Below are 20,664 nucleotides of genomic sequence, written 5' to 3' on the forward strand. Positions count from 1 at the left end.
AGTTTTTGGAATAAGAGTCTGTAAAGATTATTCACACCACAAACTCTCTCCATCCAGGTGACTCATGAACTTTACAGTGAGTGAGTGTTGTTCTCTTACTATGTACATGAGGGCAGAGCCTGTGCCAATTACAATCACTAAAGCACTTCAGGAAAAGGTGCCATTCTGTGTTAAAGACATTGAGTTACTGTATGTAAATATATGATTACCTGGTTGGCTGTACGGATCTTCATAAGCATCCAGCCAATAAAACTGAAATACTTGTTCCTCATCAGCTCCTTTTACCAGTGGGAGGTGACTGGAATCCACTTGAACTTCCAGGGCTGAGAAACTGCTGTCATCTTCCTGATCCATGTCCCAACAAGAGACATCTGGGAGAAAACTTGCTCTGCAAAAATCACATTTTCAAAAACCTTACAAAATCCAACAGAGTAAGTGTAGCGCTACTTGGCCGAGAAATCATAAAATGCTCTTACGAGGAGGATGTGGTCCCTTTCCCAGAATCAGCCTTGTGTTTTGCCTCCTCTGCTGGCTCCCTCTCTTGGCACAAAGTCTTGGCAGCCACGGGCTCCACATCCACCTCCTCAGCTTCCATGGGCTCATCAAAGTCGCCATCTTCAAATTCCATTGCTCCCGACTCCTCCTTGTCATCTGTACACAGTGGCGGCCCGGGCTCTCCTGAGGGTGACGTCACACATTCCCATCACGTGTTGCTGCCAGCGAGCACAAAAGCTTCCCCAACGGTGCAACAGCAGACTACCCCTGGCCCACGTGTTATTTGCCTTGCTCTTCAATTCCCAAATTGGATGTTTTTAACTTTTCCTGCTATGAATTCAAACCTTTCTCAGGGAAACTGCCTACTGCAAGCCCTTCAAATTCTTTTCCACTTCCTCCTTCATGGGGCCTCCATCTTTTGACAGCACTGTGCAACTGCTTAACACCCTTGCAATTCTGCTTGACAGCAGACTTACCAGCAAATTCAGCACATGTAAGAGGAGCAGGAGTTAATGAAGGCTTTCTCCTTGAGGCTGGGGGAGTGGTTTTTCCTGAAGGAGCTGCCTGTCAATGTTTTTAAATGTTTAGTCAGTTAGACCTGCATACTAAAAATATGCAACTGTCCTACCCTGACCAGAGATAATGACAGTTCCCATTTATAAAATGATTTTATGTATTATTAATATAACGGCTTCAATTATTTTACTGTTACCTAGGTTTAGAGGGAAAAAAAAAAAAAACACTTGTTTCCAGGAAGAAAATGATTGCATTTAGCACAGTTGTAATACCTATAATAAACACATACCAGTTACTACAAAATTTACTATGAAAAAAGCAGGCACATGGTATTTTTGAAATGTATGAAACTATATAATGAAACAGGAGTCCTAATTTAAAACAAAAACAAGAACAAATTCAAAGGCATTTCGCTCACATAGAAAAGCAACAATGTTAAGTTTTAAGCAATAATGTAAATCAAGACTGAAGGTATTTCCACACTATACCTTGGGGGTGTGCACAGAGAAAGGATTCAGTGAAGCTCCACTGGATCTTTTCTTTTTTGGTATTATTACAGGTGGTGGAGTTATTTGTGGTGTCTAGGAGGGGGTAGACAGACATTCACTGCCATGCTTGTTTTACCACAAGACTTTAAAAAGTACATTTCTTCCCCCAATGAAGCCCAATGAGCAAAGCACTTTTTTCCCTCCCTGCTCCCCCCACACATCTATGTTCATGCAGTGAGGTTACTATAGTAACAATACCACAGACTCACTAGAAAACCAGAATAGATACTGACTCCACCCTTCATCAATTTTTTTTCTTTTTAAAACTTAACATACTTCTCCCTTACCCTTCCAGAATATTACATTTCAAAACTGTCAAGCCTGAACTACACAGTGTTGGTTAGTCATTTTAATTGAGGATCACTTAGAAAGAAGCACATCTCTAACAAGAGTTCAGTCTTGCTGTAAAACAGCCCAATTGTAAATTCCAGTACAGCTGAACCTGTCTGAGTTGTACGAGGGACAGCTCACCAACTCTTCCCTCACCCCCACTTAGAATTCAGGACGAGGATCTCACGCCTGACTGTGCAGACTGACGGGCTTCAATCTATTTCAGGCACATACACGGCAGCAACTGAGCACAAGCAGCGTGCCTTCCCAGCACTGACTCGTGTGTATTCTGACTACCTCAAACACAGCCCCACACAGCCCAATCCACAGTCAGCAGAGCCTAGAGTGGCTAGAAACTATTCACCTAAAATGGTGAGAAGAAACCAATTTGAAGGGCTGGTTTTGGTTTGGAGGTTTGTTTTGGTTGGGGTTTTGGTGGTGGGGTTGTCACTGGATTTTGTTGCGCTTTCTAGCAATTAAGTCTGTTTCATATTAATTACTGAATTGTTTCTTCAGCCCAGGTTAACCTGAAAATTTGACAACTCCTGGAGATTCACTTACCTCAGTGTTCAGGTCCTGTAGAATGTCACCTAACAGATCATCCTTGGACAAGTCAACAGCTTTCTGGAAATTAAAAAGGCAGAGAGAATGAGAAAGTCCTGCACTTCACATTTTCAGAGTAAGGATCAGGGAAAGGAAGAACCTGGCCAGTCACTCTTCAACCCTCACTCTGAGGACTTCTCTACTATTCACAGATCTTTACCACCACTGACCTGAACATAACTCCTAAACCCCAAGCCCCTGCCCTCTGTTTTCTGCTTTATTCCATAATCCTCCTGCTAATCACCAAAATAAACACAGTCAGTTCAGCTTTCTGGTTTTCTCTTCTATCTCCAAGTCACAACCACTGAGATAGGAGATGCCTCAATCTACCCAGAAATCTACACTGAACTTAGTGACTGAGATTGGGAAAGTAATACTCAAATATTTGAGTTCAAACATATTGGGACCTCCCTGGCAGTCCAGTGGTTAGGACGTGGTACTTTCACTGAGAGGGCCTGGGTTTGATCCCTGTTCGGGGAACTAAGACCCCACAAGCCATGCAGTGTGACCAAAAAATATATAAAAAATAAAAAAACAAAACAAAAACATACTGGGCATCTATTATCTATATAATCAAATGTTAAATATAATCAAAGATCAAGCTCATCTGAAACCAGGGGACTAGCCTGGCAGCCTTCAGGAGATCATTTGTTTACAGCTACGGGGAATCTGACAAAAAAGGTAAACTATGAACAAACAGGAATCTTTGCTGCACAAAGGAACAGGCAAATATAAGAAAACATGAGACTCACATCTACAGTTTTCCTCCCAGCACTGGCAATGAACATTGATTTGATGTTGTTCGGTTTTGTCACAGCAGCCCTCTTAACAGTCCTCTTATCTTTGTTGCATGCTTTATTATCTTTTCCTGTTGGAAGAGAATTTATTTAGAAACACGCAACAGCAAAAATCAAAATGGAAAACCAAAAAAAGCATGGTCACCTGCCCTCTGTATATGAGACTCTGACAAGCAAAATGTTAAAAATTCAAAACACAAAACTGAAATTTTATGCAAGGTACATAGGAAATAATCTTTTAAATGGGCTGAATTCACGGAAACTTGGACTGAATGTTACTATAAAAATGGAAGAAAGGCCAGTAAAATATCAAGATGAGTTACTGAGACTGTTTGATCGTTATTGTTAATGTGAACAGAAAGCTTTTTAAAAGGTGGGGTTTATTTTCCCATAGAAATAAAAAGATCAAGCTCATCTGGAACCAGGGGATTAGCTTTGCAGCCTTCATGAGATCATCATTTTAGTGTGATACTGACCCTGACAAGAAAATTGAACTATGAAGAAAGAAGACTACCAGTTGTGATACTGTAGCATCCTAGTTTCCATTTTATGAGCAACAGTAGCTGGACATGTAACAACAGGTCCTAGCAATACTTAACAGCATGCAGACACTTGCTCCATAAAGAACAACTTGTGCCATGTTTTCTCTTCTGGGCATGTAGAAACTACCTGCAAACTCCTCTACTACTGTCAATTTTACTCTTGCTTTCTGACTCATCCCAGAGCAGCCTGCACCTACCAAAGACCCAGAGTGAATAGATAACATAGTGTGGTAGTGGCATACGAATAGACAGACAGACCAGATGAAATACAATATGGAGCCAGAAAAAGCCCAAATTACTTATGGAAATTTAACACAGAATAAAAGCGACATCTCAAATCACTGAGAAAAAATGAACGTTTTCATAGTTTCATGAGTTGGCTACTCATTTGTGGCTTCCCTGGTGGCTCGATGGTAAATCATTTGCTTGCAATGCAGGAGACCTGGGTTCGATCCCTGGATTGGGAACAGCCCCTGGAGAAGGGAATGGCAACCCATTCCAGTATTCTTGCCTGGAGAATTCCATGGACAGATGAGCCTGGCAGGCTATAGTCCAAGGGGTCAAAGAGTCTGACACAACTGAGCTATTAACACTTTCACCCATTTGTAAAGAAATAAATCAGTATAAACACCATACGGGAGAATTCCCTGGTTGTCCAGTGGTTAGGACTCAGTACTTTCACCACCAGGGGTCCAGGTTCAATCCCTGGTTGGGAAACTAAGATCCTGCAAATCACAAGTTGAACTCCAAACAGACCACAGGTCAAAATTTTTAAAATGAAGTTATACAAGTACTTTAATAAAAAAGGCAAATTCCTTGTAACCTGGCTGAGGGGCAAGTCTTTCTAACTATGATTCAAAATCCATCTGCAAGAAAAAAGAAAGGAATGATAAATGCAATTATATCAGAAACAGGTTTAAAGACCAAAGAGGAGAAAATTTTTGCAATATGTTTTGCAGAGGAAAAAAAACAACTTCACTGGTATTAAAAAAAAAAAAAAATGCAGAACCCAAAGGGAATGTGGGCAATAAACATGAACACATGGTTCATGTTAAAAAATACTATGAAGTTTTATGAAAGATGCCCAACTTCATGTGTAAAAGAAATGCAAATGTCATTTCTCATATATTAGAGGGTCAAAAATTTTAAAAGCTTGACAATACATTTTCTTGGCGAGGCCATGGTGTCTAAATGGACACTCAAATGTTGCTCACAGGAGTGTAAAATGGCACAATTCCTATGGAGAAGAATTTGGAACTATCTCATGAAACTTTATGTGCATGTATTCTCTAAGCCAGCAATTCCACCTCAACAAATTTTCCCTGAGGAAAATACTGTATGCAGTTATTCAGTGTGGTATCATCTGCAAGAGCTAATTACTGAAAATCTAAATGTCCACTCAAGTAAACCATCTGAACAAACCATGGTACAACCATTGATGGAATACTATGCAGCCATACAGAAATGAGCAAGCAAGGAAGAACGCTCTCTAAGTGAGGATATGAACTGATTTTCAGGATATCTTCTTAAGTGAAAAAATGCCAAGTACAAAAGCATCTATAGAAAATATCTTTTGTGTAAGAAAGAAAAGGAAATTAAAATACGTATACAGAATTCCATTTCTGGGCATACGCCCAAAAGAATTAAAAACAAGTGTTCAAACAAAAACTGGTACACAAAACTTCATATCAGCACTGTTCACAGTAATTGAAAGAAGGAAACAACCCAAGTGGCCTATAACTAATAAATGAATAAATGAAATGTGGTCTATCCTTGCAATCTGATAGTAGCCCTGAAAAGGAATGAAATACTGATTCACGCGTAACACGAATGAACCTTGAAAACACTATGCTAAATGAAACAGGCCAGAAACAAATAGTCACATATTGCATAATTCCAACTCTATGAAATACTCAAAACAGGCAAATTCAGAGACAGAAAGCATATCAGTAGTTGCCAGAGCTGAGGGAAGGAAGACTGAGGAATGACTGCTTAATGAGTATGGGTTTCCATCTGGGATGAGAAAATGTTCTGGTCATGAGTACAAACACTGTTGATGCACGAAATGTCACAGATGATAAATTTTCTGTTATATATTTTTAATGTGCCTAAGAATATGAAAAGATATAGCACATTTGTGAAAAACATAAGACAGGGGAATTTAATTTTGTCAAGAGATCATTTGGAGCAGTTTGAAGAGCAAATATAGGCAATGCTCAAAATGTTTAGTAAACAAAATTCAGGTCCTAATAAAGAGCCTCAAAAGAGAAGGTCAATACTGGTTTGACTAGCAAGGAAGGCTTCACTAAGGGGCTTTAATATCACAGTCTACATTAGCAGGTATAAGACAGAAGAACAACAGGAAACAAAGAAAGAACAGGAGTCAACATTTGAGATGAAATTTTTCCACAATTTTAGAGCTCCTGTTTTGATTTGTTTGTTTATGTAGGTTTTTTTGGGGTTTTTTTTTGTTTGTTTGTTTGTTTTCGGCCAAACACTTGTGGCTTGCAGGATCTTAGATCTTACTTCCCCATCAGGGATGGAACCCATGCCCTTGGCAGTGAAAGTGTGAAATCCTAACCACTGGACAGCCAAGGAATTCCCTTATCCCTTTAAAAATGTCAGTGTCATGAAAGACCAGATGGGGAAGAGAGGAGGGATGGTGCTGCTCTGCTAAATAAGACTAAAGAGACATGAAAATCCAAATGGAGACTGCACTTCTAAAAACAGCTATAAAAGGTATTATTGGACTAACTGGGGGATCTTAATCAGGATAAAATCTTAGATAATACCATGAAAATGGTACTGCAGCTAAGGAGACAAGCCCTTGTTCTTATGAGATCACCACTGAAACATGGAGAGTTAAGTATTGTGCTGTCTACAACTTAGTTTCAATAAATTCACCAAAAACAAAGCCTGTGTGTATATGTCTGGGAAGGTAGAAGAGGGACAAAGTAAACAAATGTCACAAAATGTCAACAATGTACAAATTAAGGTCCAGACTTTCTGATAAGGGTGAGAGAGCAGATTTCAGGCTTTGTGGCCACATGTCTCTTAAGCTGTTGCATATTTTTCTTTCCACTTTTCTTCTTTTTTTAAACACTCATTAAAAAGGTAAAAGCCTACCATTCTTAGCTTGAGCTATATAGTGCAGGTATGATTTCCTTCTGAGGTAAGGAAAGTCATCATGGTGATGGCTATACTACTGTGACTATACTAAAGCCACTAAAATGTTCACTTGAGCAGAATTGTATGGTATGTTAATTATATCTCAGTAAAGCTATTCTAAAATAAACCAGCTCTAAGTGAGCCACAGAATGTTGGCCAGTGATCTATCACTTGGTGGTAATAATGAACTAAATAAAAAAAAAATATGAAGAAAATTTCCGCCTCTCATTTTACAGGAACGAAATCGGGCTTGTTGACTCAAAATTTTTTTTGCCAATGATTGTGATAGCTATGAGAATATAACACATTCATTCATATCGTTTTAAATTTCAATTAAACAAAGCAAGTTGACAGAAAATCGAAGCCTTGTTATTGTACTGTGCTTCTATCAAAGAGCTAAAATCCTAAGTAACTTCAGCAGGAATGAAAAGACATCACTTATGCTTGTAGCCCTCAAAATCAGCAAATCTAAAATGACCACAGCACTGAAAATTCTAAAATAAGTAAGACTAAACTCTTTGGATAGAGAGATGTGAAACTTCATTTCCTGGTTGTTTTTGCTTTCCGTGTTTAATTTTCTACATAACTACACTTCTTTCAATATTAGAACATTTTCTGTACTCAAACACAATTGTGGTAGGTCCGTTTTCCCTGAAGAAACTGTGTCAAAGTACCAAGTCATCCGAAATTTTAGACAATTCCTTAAATCTCAAAATGGCCCTCTTAAAAACAAAATGCAGGTACCTTTCTCATGAGAATCAAGAGCATCATCTTCAAGGTCATCATCAAAAATTTCCCGGCCATCCTCCACATAGCCAATACCATCTGCAGGAACAAAATTTCATATTAGGATCAAATTTCTAAATGTAGCCAATATTTTGCCCATGACAAAAAAACAAAAATCCCCAATCAGATGCTCTCCTGGTCCACGTCATTTTAAAATGCAGCAGAATCCTGTTCAACCAAAAGTCAGATGAAACACAGCCCTCACACAGGTTTTCTGAGTCAAAACCAAAAGATATACAGCTGACCCTCACACAACTTGGTAGTTAACCCACGTATAACTTACAGTCAGCCATCAGTATCTATAGCTCCCCTACACTTTCGGATTCAAACAACCACAGATGGTGTAGTACTATTGTATTTATTATCAAAAAATAGCCACACACATATAAGTGGATCCAAGCAGTTTAAACCCATGCTGTTCAAGGATCAGCAGCTATTTATTATGCCTATTTAGGTGAATTAGGAAATAATTTGGCCCACAGGATCAAAGTTTGCCACAATAGGATGCTTTATAGTACTTCTTCTCTGCTGCTGCTGTTGCTAAGTCACTTCAGTCATGTCCGACTCTGTGTGACCCCATAGACAGCAGCCCACCAGGCTCCCCGTCCCTGGGATTCTCCAGGCAAGAACACTGGAGTGGGTTGCCATTTCCTTCTCCAATGCATGAAAGTGAAAAGTGAAAGTGAAGTCGCTCAGTCGTGTCCGACTCTTTGCAACCCCAGGGACTGCAGCCTACCAGGCTCCTCCATCCATGGGAGTTTCCAGGCAAGAGTACTGGAGTGGGCTGCCATTGCCTTCTCTGACTTCTACTCTACCAGAAGAATAAAAAGAATCAAGATCACCAGAAGTCCAGAAAAGCAACTTAGTCTGCAAGTTCAAGTTGGGAATAGAACCAAGTCCAATTACAGAAGTAGGAACATAAAACAGTGGCAGGCGCAGTCTACACCCCCCTTCTCTGTTGCGTGGTTGGCACTCACACCCCCAAGAAGTCACATCCCACAAACAGGAACCACCAAGCTTTCCACAAGGGCTATAAGAACATGGGGACCAGCCTCTGTCTACCCAGGGCTTTCCACTGCCCACGTCACTCTTCATGAGTACAGTCTTGTGTAATCCTCACAGCCATTCTATGACATATTTTCCTCTACCCCATCAGATGGAGACAGCCCACAGGTATGAGATTCCTCCAAACTCCTACACAGTCACTTCCTGGAGGATTTATACTATAGTCTGAGGTATATGTCTGGTTTCTCCAAAATGCCCCTCAATAAAACTAACTTTCCATTGTTTTGCTTCCATACCCTCAAATCATGCATTTAAGAAAAATCCAAACCAAAGGTGCCTTACATCTATCTGCCCAAGCAAAGAAGCAACTCTGTTGCATAAGAACTTATGAAAAGCTACTGACACAGTGTCTGGCAGGTGGCTTCTTCCCACATACCGTCATCCACGATCCAGTCGTCATCCTGGCGGGCCTGAACCAGCTTTGAGTACTGTTCCTCATCAACTTCTTCATAAACACTCGTGAAGTCCTCTACCTGCCATCATACAAGTTTGAGAAAGCTCAAAGTGGAGTGAAAGTGTTAAACAATTCTGATGAAAAAATTGTCAAATTCAAAGTGGAATGGCAGCCTGAAGGAGTTAGCTGCAACCAAATCATGAGTTCTGACATTCAACACCACTGCAGGGTTTTCCTTAAATAGACATCAATTAACTTAGTATTCCTTTTAGGTGGGTGTTAACATAAGATATTAAATGATTCCATTAGCATAATACACTTGTCACACCATCAATTACTCATCTACTTCATAAAAAACAAACTGAATTATAGCCAATTCTTTATTAGCTGCTTTGGGGATTAGTCATTTGTAATTTCAAGATTGGTTTCTCCTGTACTTGGCAAACCTGTGAGACATGCTGCCTCCCTTTCCGCTAGCTGATGGTGCCCCACAAAAAGACAATAATCTCCATAACTGTTCAACCGATCAAATGAAATTCCAAAGGAAAATCTCCCCCATCCATCCCCCTCCAAAAACCAGGAAAACAAACACAGTCTGTATTCTACAGGTGCACTACAAATGGTTTTAGAGTAATCCTTGTTTGTATTACCACTGATCCTAACCATTTTGGGGTGTTAAAAACCGAGTGCAAGAGCAGAGTGGCAAGACCTGTAATTACACAGGCTGCCTGACCATCAGAAGGTCAGAATTCCGCTAACTACTGACATGAAGAGAGCAGACCACCTAAGCACAGTTAAAGCACAGAGAGACACACACCACTGCCACGGCTGCCATGGTGACAGGCCATTAATGTCCCAGGTGAGAATTTGGTGGGCTGGTTATCAAGAACTTAAACATACCCTGCTAAAAATTCCCCTCTTCTCTTGACAGTTCTGCCTTTCCAAGTGAGGGGTGGAAGAAACGACCAGCTCCATCTGAAGACCTAAGACTCTAGGGGAAAAAACACCTGGACACAGAGCTTTGAGAGCCTGATGGGCAGAGTTGACTGGATTTCTGCCACACCTACAGGGATTATAGTAATTGCAGGATTAGGCTGAGCTGTCACCTCCTGTTTAATTTGCTCTACAGGGATCACTGGCGAATACTGATTAGGCCTTTGATCACTTGGTAACAGAAATTACCTGCCCTACCAAATTAAGTTTTTTGACAACCCAAGCACAAACTGGTCCAACTAATATTACTGTACTGACCAATGTTCTCTTCCAGGGGAGAGGGAACTGGCAAGGGTAGTTTTGTTGCATGAAGTCTATTAGGCATACTCTGCCTCTCATTTAAGCAACTCATTTACAGACTATCAAAAAGACACCAGAAAACTATTTTTAAAAATCATTTTGAGTTAAAAAGTCATTTTGACTCGATCTCTAAAACATTGCTACTGCTCAGCTTGAACTCTTAGAGCCATGCCATTAACATCAGTGATTAATGGGAAATCAGTCACATTGTGTCAACATCTGAAATGCCCCACAGAACTCCTTTACAAAAGTACCTACATTAAAAATGCTTTACTCATGATTTACTGTAATCCTTTTAGCAACCCTTTATGATCCGGTTGACTCCCTTAACTTGAAGGAATGGTGCCAAATGACAAGAATCCTCTTCTACTTGCTTAATAGCCCAATACAGAATGGGCCACGGTTAACAGGCATATTCTCAAACAAGGCTGCCTGGGTTCCAATCAAGGCTCTGCCATTGTGACCTCAGATACCTTCCATGCGAAATGCTGTTAATCATAGTGTCTAACTTCAGATGATTATTGGAAAGATTAAAGAACAGAACATGTTAAAGCACTTAGAACAGTGTTAGCTGAAAAACTGCATTAGTTGCTGTTATTATTATTATTTTCTCATATTAATTAATGGCTTTCCAGCCGTGAGGCTATGAAGACATTAATATTCAGGGAGCACCCTGGAGGTGAAGCTCGACAACGTTATACAGATGGCAGCCACTCTGCTTTTTTACCAGGCCATCAGTAGTGGGTAGAAGGAAAGAGCCAAAAGGACATCACATTCAGTCCACGCAGAACACAGCAGAGGGGAGGTCCAAGCCCCCACCAGGATCCCCTTGCATATGTGATTACGAAGTAGTTCTCTCCAAGGAGAAGCAGTGCTCAGTCAGCTACACTGCTCAGCACCTCCTAAGTAAAGCAAAAGCATCTCAAAGTTCCCTCAAAAAAGCCACGGAACTCAGCAGAGATGCAGGCAAAAAAAAAACATGACTACTTTCATTTCAGGATTTTAAAAGCATCAGTAAGGTAACTCACAGGAACTTTAAGGGGTGAGTAGTCTCCCAAAACCTGTAAATCTGCCTCATGTCCAAGTGTGCTTGAGATTAAGAAATTACTATTACAAGAAACTTAAAATATATGCATATTTCTAATCAGCAACAAAGGTGACATAAGATTACCTACAGGCCTTAAATTAGATGAATCACAGAGGGAAAAAATGGTTACTTACTTCATATTTATACTTCTCACCAGCTTTTGCCCTTTTCAGTCTTTCCAGAGCTTGCTGTCGCCCTTTCTTTGATTTCTTCTCTCTCCGGGATCGGGAAGCTACAAGACTCCTGGAATCTGACACAGCTGAAAAGAAGCCAAATTTATGAGACATTACAAAATTGTCAGCTATTTTCCCTTAAAAACAAAGCAATAGTTTTTAGCCAGTATTAATATACAAGTTCAATGTTATACAAAATCTGCAGCTCCTGTGGCTCTGCGGAAATTCTCAGCTGAAGCAACTGTTATTTTTTTTCCTCTAGGAGAAAAATTCCAAATTCAACTGATTTCCCCTGGAGACACTCAAGGGAGACCAGCCTAGTCCATAACCTTTCCAAGCAAAATGACAGGCCATTAAGTGATTATAAAAGGACAATTCATTTTGTATTCTATTAATCAACATTTGAAAGGCTTTGAGGAGCACCTGCTCTTTACAAATTACCTGCCCCTCTGAGAGACACAAAGATAAGACAGGGCCCCAGACTCATAGAACTTACAGTCTGACAAGGGAGATTCCTGGCAGACCTCCGAGATACTAGTGGGTTCAGTTCCAGACCATAACCAATAAAGTGAATATTACAATCAAGTGAACCATGTGAATTTTTTAAAATTTCCCAGGGCATATAAAAGTTATGCTTACACTACACTATAGTCTATTAAGTGTGCAAAAGCATTATATCTTCAAAAATTCTTGATTGTTAAAAATGTTAACCATAATTTGAGCCTTCAGTGAGTTGTAGTAGTAACATTCAAGATCCCTGATCATAGATCACTGTAACAAATATTGAAAAATGTGAGAATTCCCAAAATGTGACGCAGGGACATGAAGTAATAAGCGAAGTCTGTTGGGGAAATGGTGCCAACAAACTTGCTTGATGCAGGGTTGCCACAACCTTCAATTTGTTAAAAAAAATTTTTTTAAGTGCAGTATCTAAAGCACAATAAAGCAAGGTATGCCTGTAAATAGTAACTAACTATAGAACAACTTTTAGAAGAAACACATGCCCCAACAGAAGTACAGATAAAATGCCTAGAATTTCAAAGGAAGGATAAATTGGGGGTTGGGAGAATGTAACCAAGATGACTGAGGAGATTCTTGATTCCATCACTGATTTCCAGATCTCATGCTGCTGGTTATGACATTAGAGGAGGAGGATGAAAAACACAAAGATTAAAATGTGTTTTGTGGAAAATTAATGAAGTACCAGAGGGCCTCACTGGTCAGTCATTCAACTTTTGAATTATGCACACTTTGGGTCATCATAAACTGACCACTTCACACAGTTACTGAAAAGATTTCACCCACAGAATGAAGACTTTCATATGCCAGCTGATGAATACCCAAAGCAAGCAAGACAGTGCCGCCTGCCAGCCACGAGTTGAGGCTCAGCATGACTGCCACTATGTCTGTGAAATTGAATATTGTATTGTATTTGGTGCTAATTACTTTATAAAAAGAAGTAAGCACAGAAAAGGAGAAGTATTGATAACAGGCATCCTAAAAGCTCCAACCCCACTGGAATGTTCATAACAACATTCAGCTCCTTGACTAAGTGTTGACTGAAGCAGAAGATGCAATTTACAGAACATGTACCAAGTGCTGGCAATAAATTGTTACAATAGTTTCAACTGTTGCAATAGTTTCAACTGTTGTTGTTCACCTGTCTTAAAGGTGACTGGAGATACTTTTTTCCTAGCTTTCTGGAAGTGGAATCTCTCTTTATAATATCTCAGTCTATTGTTTGACTTTCACATTTGACTTTTAAATCCATTTTCAGAAAAGCATTAAGGAATGCAGGTACTTAATGATGACAGCCACAAAATCCTGAGTGTCACTCAAATGATTTCAAAAAATTGTGAGCAGACCTATACAACAAGGTTTTGGAGATTACTGAACATGACCCCTGGGAGTGACCTCAGTGTATTCCATTCAAGATCCCCCTGACTCCTTTGTCAGATTATCCTGACAAAATCTATAGGTTTTCAAAAAGACTTACTCCACAGGCAACGATGTGCCACTCAAAGAGTTTGGGGTACAATTACAAATAAGACAAAGCTGCGAGTCCTCAAGGGGCTCCCAGTCAAGGAAAGCAAAATTGAGGCTCCCACCATCATATAAAGATCGTGCCATATAAGAGGTAAGAACCGGGTACTGAGAACACATAGAAAAGGGAGCCATTAATTTTACCTGGGAAATCAGACAAGGCTTCACAAGGGGAGGTTTCCAACACAGAAAGAGGAATAGAACTTCACTCTCAGAGTACAGGGCAACAAGGGGGCACAAGCAAAGGAAAAGGCATGAGCCAAACTACAAAGGGATGAAAACGCAAGGCGTATTCTGAAACCAAGAGGAAGTCAATGTGGAAGGTAAGCTGGACACGAGAGCATAGAGTGGGAGAACGGAGATTAGAAGCAGCAACACAACCAGGCTCTGCCACTTACTGGGTGACATGAGACAACCGGTTAACCTTTCTGAGCCATGGTGGCCAGGTATCTTGTTTTTTTAAGTTGCCCAATATTGAAACTGTGAAATCCCTCCTCCCTTATGCCCCTGCAGCTAGGGCATGGGTATATAAAATAGGTCCTCCAATTACAAACATCTGCTCAGACTTTAAATCAGAAGCTAGCATGACAAGGAAAGGGGGAAGACTAATGGAAGATTCTAGAAGGAGCAATAGCTACAGGAGGATTGAGTACCTGGAACAACAGTGCCAGCAATGTCCCAGGGTACCTGAAGGCTCTAACTTCAAGTACTTGCCATGGCTGGCAGTAACCTCCTCAATGAACCACTTTGGGGGCATGATTTGAAGCACTGTTCCTAGCTACACTGCTTGGAGGCTGGCTCTCCAGAGGTTCTGAACACCACGATACTCTTCTGATAAATTCCTGTTCAGTTTCAGTCAACTAGAGTTGGTTCCTATAGAGTACACCCAATGACTGAGATTAATGCACAGCCTCAGGGTCCTCATACGTGAAATGGGGATAATCATGTCTGCTTCATAAAGTTTAGAATTAAATGAAGATACCTGGCTTACTTTGTACTCAGCAATACAGAACAAACTCATTTAATGTGTTTGTGTAGAGATGCAGCATAATCACACACACATACAGACACCCCACACTAAGCACTAACAGGGTCTAGCTTCTAGAAGGCAAAAATAAAGCAAAGCCACTCACTCAGGGAAGCCTCAATATAGCACCACATATAATTACATGTTTACCATCTCAATTCCATGAAGACAAAAACCATGTCCAACTTACCTACCACTATAACACCAGAGCCTGATAGAATGCCTATACCTGGTAGGTATGTAACAAATATTTGCTGAACACTGTACCTGCTTTTTTAAATCATTAAACTCTCCCTGATCCATGTTCATATACAGTAACAGCTATTTACAGGCCTTTCAAGTTTTTACTGCCAGCCCACCTTCTAACACTTAAGGGGGTGGAAAAAAAGCTTAAATTTTCCTTTTTGGTATATGTCTTCAATGCTTCAAGTAGGTAAATTCGCCAAAAGGAATTAGCATAAAAAAAAAATCCAGTTACTGAAGTTTAAAAATCTGGTTCACAATTACATCTGGAGTACCCCCCCCACACCCTCCCCCAAACCAGACAGACAAGAGTCTGCAAGTCTTTCTGGTGACAATCTTTCAAACTTGGCAGGAAAAGAAAAATTCCAGTCACAAGTCCCAGCCACTACTTAATCAACACCATGACTTAAGAGGGGTCTCAAGATTGCAGTGTCCTCCGAAGAGTGATTTCTTGATGTTCACAGAGGAGGAACAGTTTTTAGGGTGAAGAAAGGGCTTAGTGGCATGTCACTGATGGAGGACTGTAAAGACTATTCACGTACTCATATCCTACATCCCATTTGTAATCCAGGCTAGTCGACTCTCCAAAACAAATTGTCTTAAAAAGCGAAAGGCAAGAAGAACAAATTGAAATCTGTGATTCACAACTAGGGGAATGCAAAAGAATCTGATTAGGACGCAAGTTCTCATTAATGGTGATGTACTTGAGTGATGGGAGATGTGACGCTTGAGCTAAGAGAGTGAAGCACCTGATTTTAAGTTAGAAGTTCACTGAAGTGAAGTCACACGTTAGTTGCACACTGCTCAAAAATCAGAAAAATCCATTTACATTTCTATATTCTATTTTTGGAAATAGAAAATTACCACTGAAAACGGAGTAATATACAGGGCATACGAAATGCTGCTAAACTGAAGCATTTTTTTAGAAGCTTCACCTCAGATGACTAGATGATGAGCACTATTTCTATGCGGCCCTTTAAGAACTTTCCACAGACCCTGAAAGAAAAATCGTTAATGCACAAAGCAGAAACTCATTACCTAAAAAAAAGACAAAACGCGTTTGTATCTTCAGGTGACAGCTTTCTTTCCTGCTTCTTTACCATGTAACAACGTTCCCACCACTCCCAGCGGGAGTAAAGAAATACTTTGTCAAGACTGTCCCACCGGGGTCAGTGTAGTGAAGGTGTGTGCCCAGCACGTGGGATGAGAGTCACCGGAAGAAATAAAGAGGCAGACAAGTGCGGAGACCCGCAGTGACAGTGGTGAGGCAGCCTCCCAAACAAAAAGCCCCGCAGGGAGTTACTCGGGTTTGACAGGACCCAACGACCCTGCAAGGAAGCCCTGTCCGAGGCCTGGTAGGTTCCAGCCCTGGACGTCCGAGGTCCGCGCCCAAAGTGACCCGAGGAGCAACCCGGGGGCGCGCCTTCCTGAGGAAAAATAAAACAGAGTTCCCACAACCCGCAATTATGCCACAGTCCCCGCACTCCCAACCCGGGACCCTGCGCGCGGGACCATCTCTCACCGTTCGCCCCGGGCTCGCAATCCTCGCCATGCAAGGGCGCCATGGTGCTGGAGTCTTCCGATTCCGCGCCAACCAGCCCGAAACTAGCGCGGGGGCCGAGACAGACATCACCGAAAAAGCCAATCAGAGGCTCCAGAGGCTACGGACTTCCGCCCGAAAGTCCACTGACTTGCCGCGAAGCGCGACGCCCCACCCTCGGCCTTCCCGCGGGCGCGCATTTGGCGCCCGGTTATGACCCCTTAGGGAAAAGAGCGAGCGGGGGGGGGGGGGGGGGGGGGGGGCGGCAGTTGAGTGCAGAAAAAGGAAGCGGTCGGGCGTTGAAAAAGAGCCGCCTGAAAACTCACTGCGCAGGCGCATCCATACTGCTGGGGAACGATCTGGGCTCGTTGGAGCAGGGGCTTCCTGGTTCTGAGGGTTGATTTTCCGACAAAAGAGGCGCGGGCGGCAGCAGGGTGGGCGTGGTTGAACGGGTTTCTGAGGAGCCTGGGAAAAACCACTGCCTCCTGCTGCCTATTCGGAGTCTTGCCTGATACTTTGTTTCTCTGAATTCTAGCACAGTCGCTGTGTGATTTATGGTATATGCACCAACTTAACCAAAAGATCAAAAGTACCGTCACCAATTCCGGGCCTCCCGATGTGATGCCCTTCGGAAAAAATAATATCAACTACATAGTCTTCTTGCAAATAAATGCCTGAATCTAACCATGGAGAAACAGATGTATTTAAAACGTAGATTAATCTATAAAAATCTGGCCTGGGTTCCTGGAAAATGTCAATGTTATGAAGCATTAAAAGGGAATTAGAGAAAAAAAGGGGGGGGCATAAGAGGGAATTTATTTTCCACAATAAACTGTGGAAAATTCTGAGAGACATGGACGTACCAGACCACCTGACCTGCCTCTTGAGAAACCTGTATGCAGGTCTGGAAGCAACAGTTAGAACTGGACATGGAACAACAGACTGGTTCCAAATAGGAAAAGGAGTACGTCAAGGCTGTATATTGTCACCCTGCTTATTTAACTTATATGCAGAGTACATCATGAGAAACGCTGGGCTGGAGGAAGCACAAGCTGGAATCCAGATTGCCGGGAGAAATATCAATAACCTCAGATATGTAGATGACACCACCCTTATGGCAGAAAGCGAAGAAGAACTGAAGAGCCTCTTGATGTAAGTGAAAGAGGAGAGAGAAAAGTTGGCTTAAAGCTCACCATTCAGAAAACTAAGATCATAGCATCCGGTCCCATCACTTCATGGCAAATAGATGGGGAAACAGTGGAAACAGTGGCTGACTTTATTTTCAGTCAGTTCAGTTGCTCAGTCGTGTCCGACTCTTTGCGACCCCATGAATTGCAGCACGCCAGGCCTCCCTGTCCATCACCAACTCCTGGAGTTCACTCAGACTCACGTCCATCAAGTTGGTGATGCCATCCAGCCATCTCATCCTCTATCATCCCCTTCTCCTGCCCCCAAGCCCTCCCAGCATCAGAGTCTTTTCCAATGAGTCAACTCTTCGCATGAGGTGGCCAAAGTACTGGAGTTTCAGCTTTAGCATCATTCCTTCCAAAGAACACCCAGGACTGATCTCCTTTAGGATGGGCTGGTTGGATCTCCTTGCAGTCCAAGGGACTCTCAAGAGTCTTCTCCAACACCACAGTTCAAAAGCATCAATTCTTTGGCACTCAGCTTTCTTCACAGTCCAACTCTCACACCCATACATGACCACTGGAAAAACCAGAGCCTTGACTTGATGGACCTTTGTTGGCAAAGTAATGTCTCTGCTTTTGAATATGCTATCTAGGTTGGTCATAACTTTCCTTCCAAGGAGTAAGCGTCTTTTAATTTCATGGCTGCAATCACCATCTGCAGTGATTTTGGAGCCCAAAAACATAAAGTCTGACACTGTTTCCACTGTTTCCCCATCTATTTCCCATGAAGTGATGGGACCAGATGCCGTGATCTTCGTTTTCTGAATGTTGAGCTTTAAGCCAACTTTTTCACTCTCCACTTTCACTTTCATCAAGAGGCTTTTTAGTTCCTCTTCACTTTCTGCCATAAGGGTGGTGTCAGCTGCACATCTGACTTTATTTTGGGGGGCTCCAAAATCACTGCAGATAGTGACTGCAGCCAAGAAATTAAAAGACGCTTACTCCTTAGAAGGAAAGTTATGACCAGCCTAGATAGCATATTGAAAAGCAGAGACATTACTTTGCCAACAAGGGTCATCAAGGCTATGGTTTTTCCAGTGGTCATGTATGGATGTGAGAGTTGGACTATAAAGAAAGCTGAGTGCCAAAGAATTGATGCGTTTGAACTGTGATGTTGGAGAAGACTCTTGAGAGTCCTTTGGACTGCAAGGAGATCCAATCAGTCCATCCTAAGGGAGATCAGTCCTGGGTGTTCATTGGAAGGACTGATGTTGAAGCTGAAACTCCAATGCTTTGGCCACCAGATGCAAAGAGCTGACTCATTTGAAAAGACCCTGATTCTGGGAAAGATTGAGGGCAGGAGGAGAAGGGGATGACAGAGGACGAGATGGCTGGATGGCATCACCAACTCAATGGACATGAGTTTGGGTAAACTCCAGGAGTTGGTGATGGACAGGGAGGCCTGGAGTGCCGCAGTTCATGGGGTCACAAAGTGTCGCGACTGAACTGAACTGAGAGGGACTTCCCTAGTAGTCCAGTGGCTAAGACTGCACTCCCAGTGCAGGGGGCCTGGGTTCATCCCTGCTTAGGGAACTAGATCCCACATGCTGCAACTAAAGAACTTGTGGGCCGCAACTGAGACCCAGTGAAGCCAAATAAGTAAAAACATTTTTAAAAGCGGCATTAGGTTCTGGTGTTTGGTACAATGCATACAATGTATGCAAACTTATTTATCGTTTAACAATAAGACCAGAGACATAGGCATGTATATCTTAACTAGAGAACACTAGTTAAACCAAGAACTTCCAATGAGAATTAGTTCTAGATTTTATGTAGAATTATCTTTAACCATTGAGGCCAATACATCTGAACCCTTTTCTCAAACCCCATTAATGCACAATGCTCTTGGTTCCACTTCCCCCACACCCACAGAGAACAAAGTTAGAGCCATGCCCTCAAGTGATTCAACATGAATTATTTACCAACAGACAAAACTTTTGTGATAATTGAGCCCTGGCTCATAGCATAAACATGCAACATCAACGTGAATAAAACCTACCCCCAAAGACAAATAGCTGTACTAATGCTTCAAAATCTTTTAAACCAGTAGCATGAACTAAAACTTGGGAATGGAAAACTAGAATTCTTCTGGGAATTATTACAAGTATTGGAGCAATTAAGAAAGAATTATGAGTTAGAACATTGATGGTATAGTCAGTCAATAGTGAATTTTAGCAGAGGATGGCAGCATGAGGGTTTCTTAATTTACATATGGCCAGTATTCTGTAACCCTGGAGGAAAGCATGGCAACCCACTCCAGTATTCTTGCCTGGAGAATCCCATGGACAGAGGAGTCTGGCGGGCTACAGTCTATGGGGTCTCAAAGAGTCGGACAAGACTGAAACGACTTAGCATGCATGCTGCTGCTACTGCTGGTAAGTCGCTTCAGTCGTGTCCAACTCTGTGCGACCCCATAGACAGCAGCCCACCAGGCTCCCCGTCCCTGGGATTCTCTAGGCAAGAACACTGGAGTGGATTGCCATTTCCTTCTCCAATGCATGAAAGTAAAAAGTGAAAGTGAAGTCGCTCAGTTGTGCCCGACTCTTAGCGACCCCATGGACTGCAGCCTACCAAGCTCCTCCGTCCATGGGATTTTCCAGGCAAGAGTACTGGAGTGAGGTGCCATTGCCTTCTCCGCTTAGCATGCATAGTATTCTATAAAGCTTAGAGCAGTGGTTCTCAACTTTGGTTGCAAATTAGAATCATCTGAGCAGTTATTCAAAATTCCAATGCCCCCTGGACCTATTAAATCAGAATCTCTGAGGATGGGATTCCAATATGAAGCCAAAGTCGAGAATAAGTGGGCAAGACAAGGTGTTGCTAA

General features: G+C 41.8%; 1 protein-coding gene across 6 annotated transcripts in view; it reads right to left on the bottom strand.

Annotated features, from left to right (window-relative positions):
• The window catches only part of POLA1 (DNA polymerase alpha 1, catalytic subunit), a 295,311-nt gene extending 278,465 nt beyond the window's left edge, over positions 1–16,846 (bottom strand). For 2 of the 6 annotated variants that reach the window (XM_061407813.1, XM_061407812.1), the window contains exons 1-10: positions 16,633–16,842; positions 11,759–11,883; positions 9,227–9,323; positions 7,744–7,824; positions 3,245–3,360; positions 2,451–2,513; positions 1,500–1,592; positions 972–1,059; positions 477–678; positions 210–388 (exon numbers count right to left, since the gene is read on the bottom strand). In XM_061407813.1, the coding sequence (XP_061263797.1) occupies positions 210–388; positions 477–678; positions 972–1,059; positions 1,500–1,592; positions 2,451–2,513; positions 3,245–3,360; positions 7,744–7,824; positions 9,227–9,323; positions 11,759–11,883; positions 16,633–16,675 (1,087 nt within the window). In that variant the 5' untranslated portion in view covers positions 16,676–16,842. Of the gene's footprint in view, positions 1–209; positions 389–476; positions 679–971; positions 1,060–1,499; positions 1,593–2,450; positions 2,514–3,244; positions 3,361–7,743; positions 7,825–9,226; positions 9,324–11,758; positions 11,884–16,632 lie in introns of all 6 variants that reach the window. The other 4 variants (XM_061407815.1, XM_061407814.1, XM_061407816.1 and 1 more) reach the window with 3 other exon arrangements.
• Between the last annotated feature and the right edge of the window lie 3,818 nt (positions 16,847–20,664).

This window comes from Bos javanicus, chromosome X, assembly GCF_032452875.1.
Source record: "Bos javanicus breed banteng chromosome X, ARS-OSU_banteng_1.0, whole genome shotgun sequence".
NCBI lineage: Eukaryota > Metazoa > Chordata > Mammalia > Artiodactyla > Bovidae > Bos > Bos javanicus.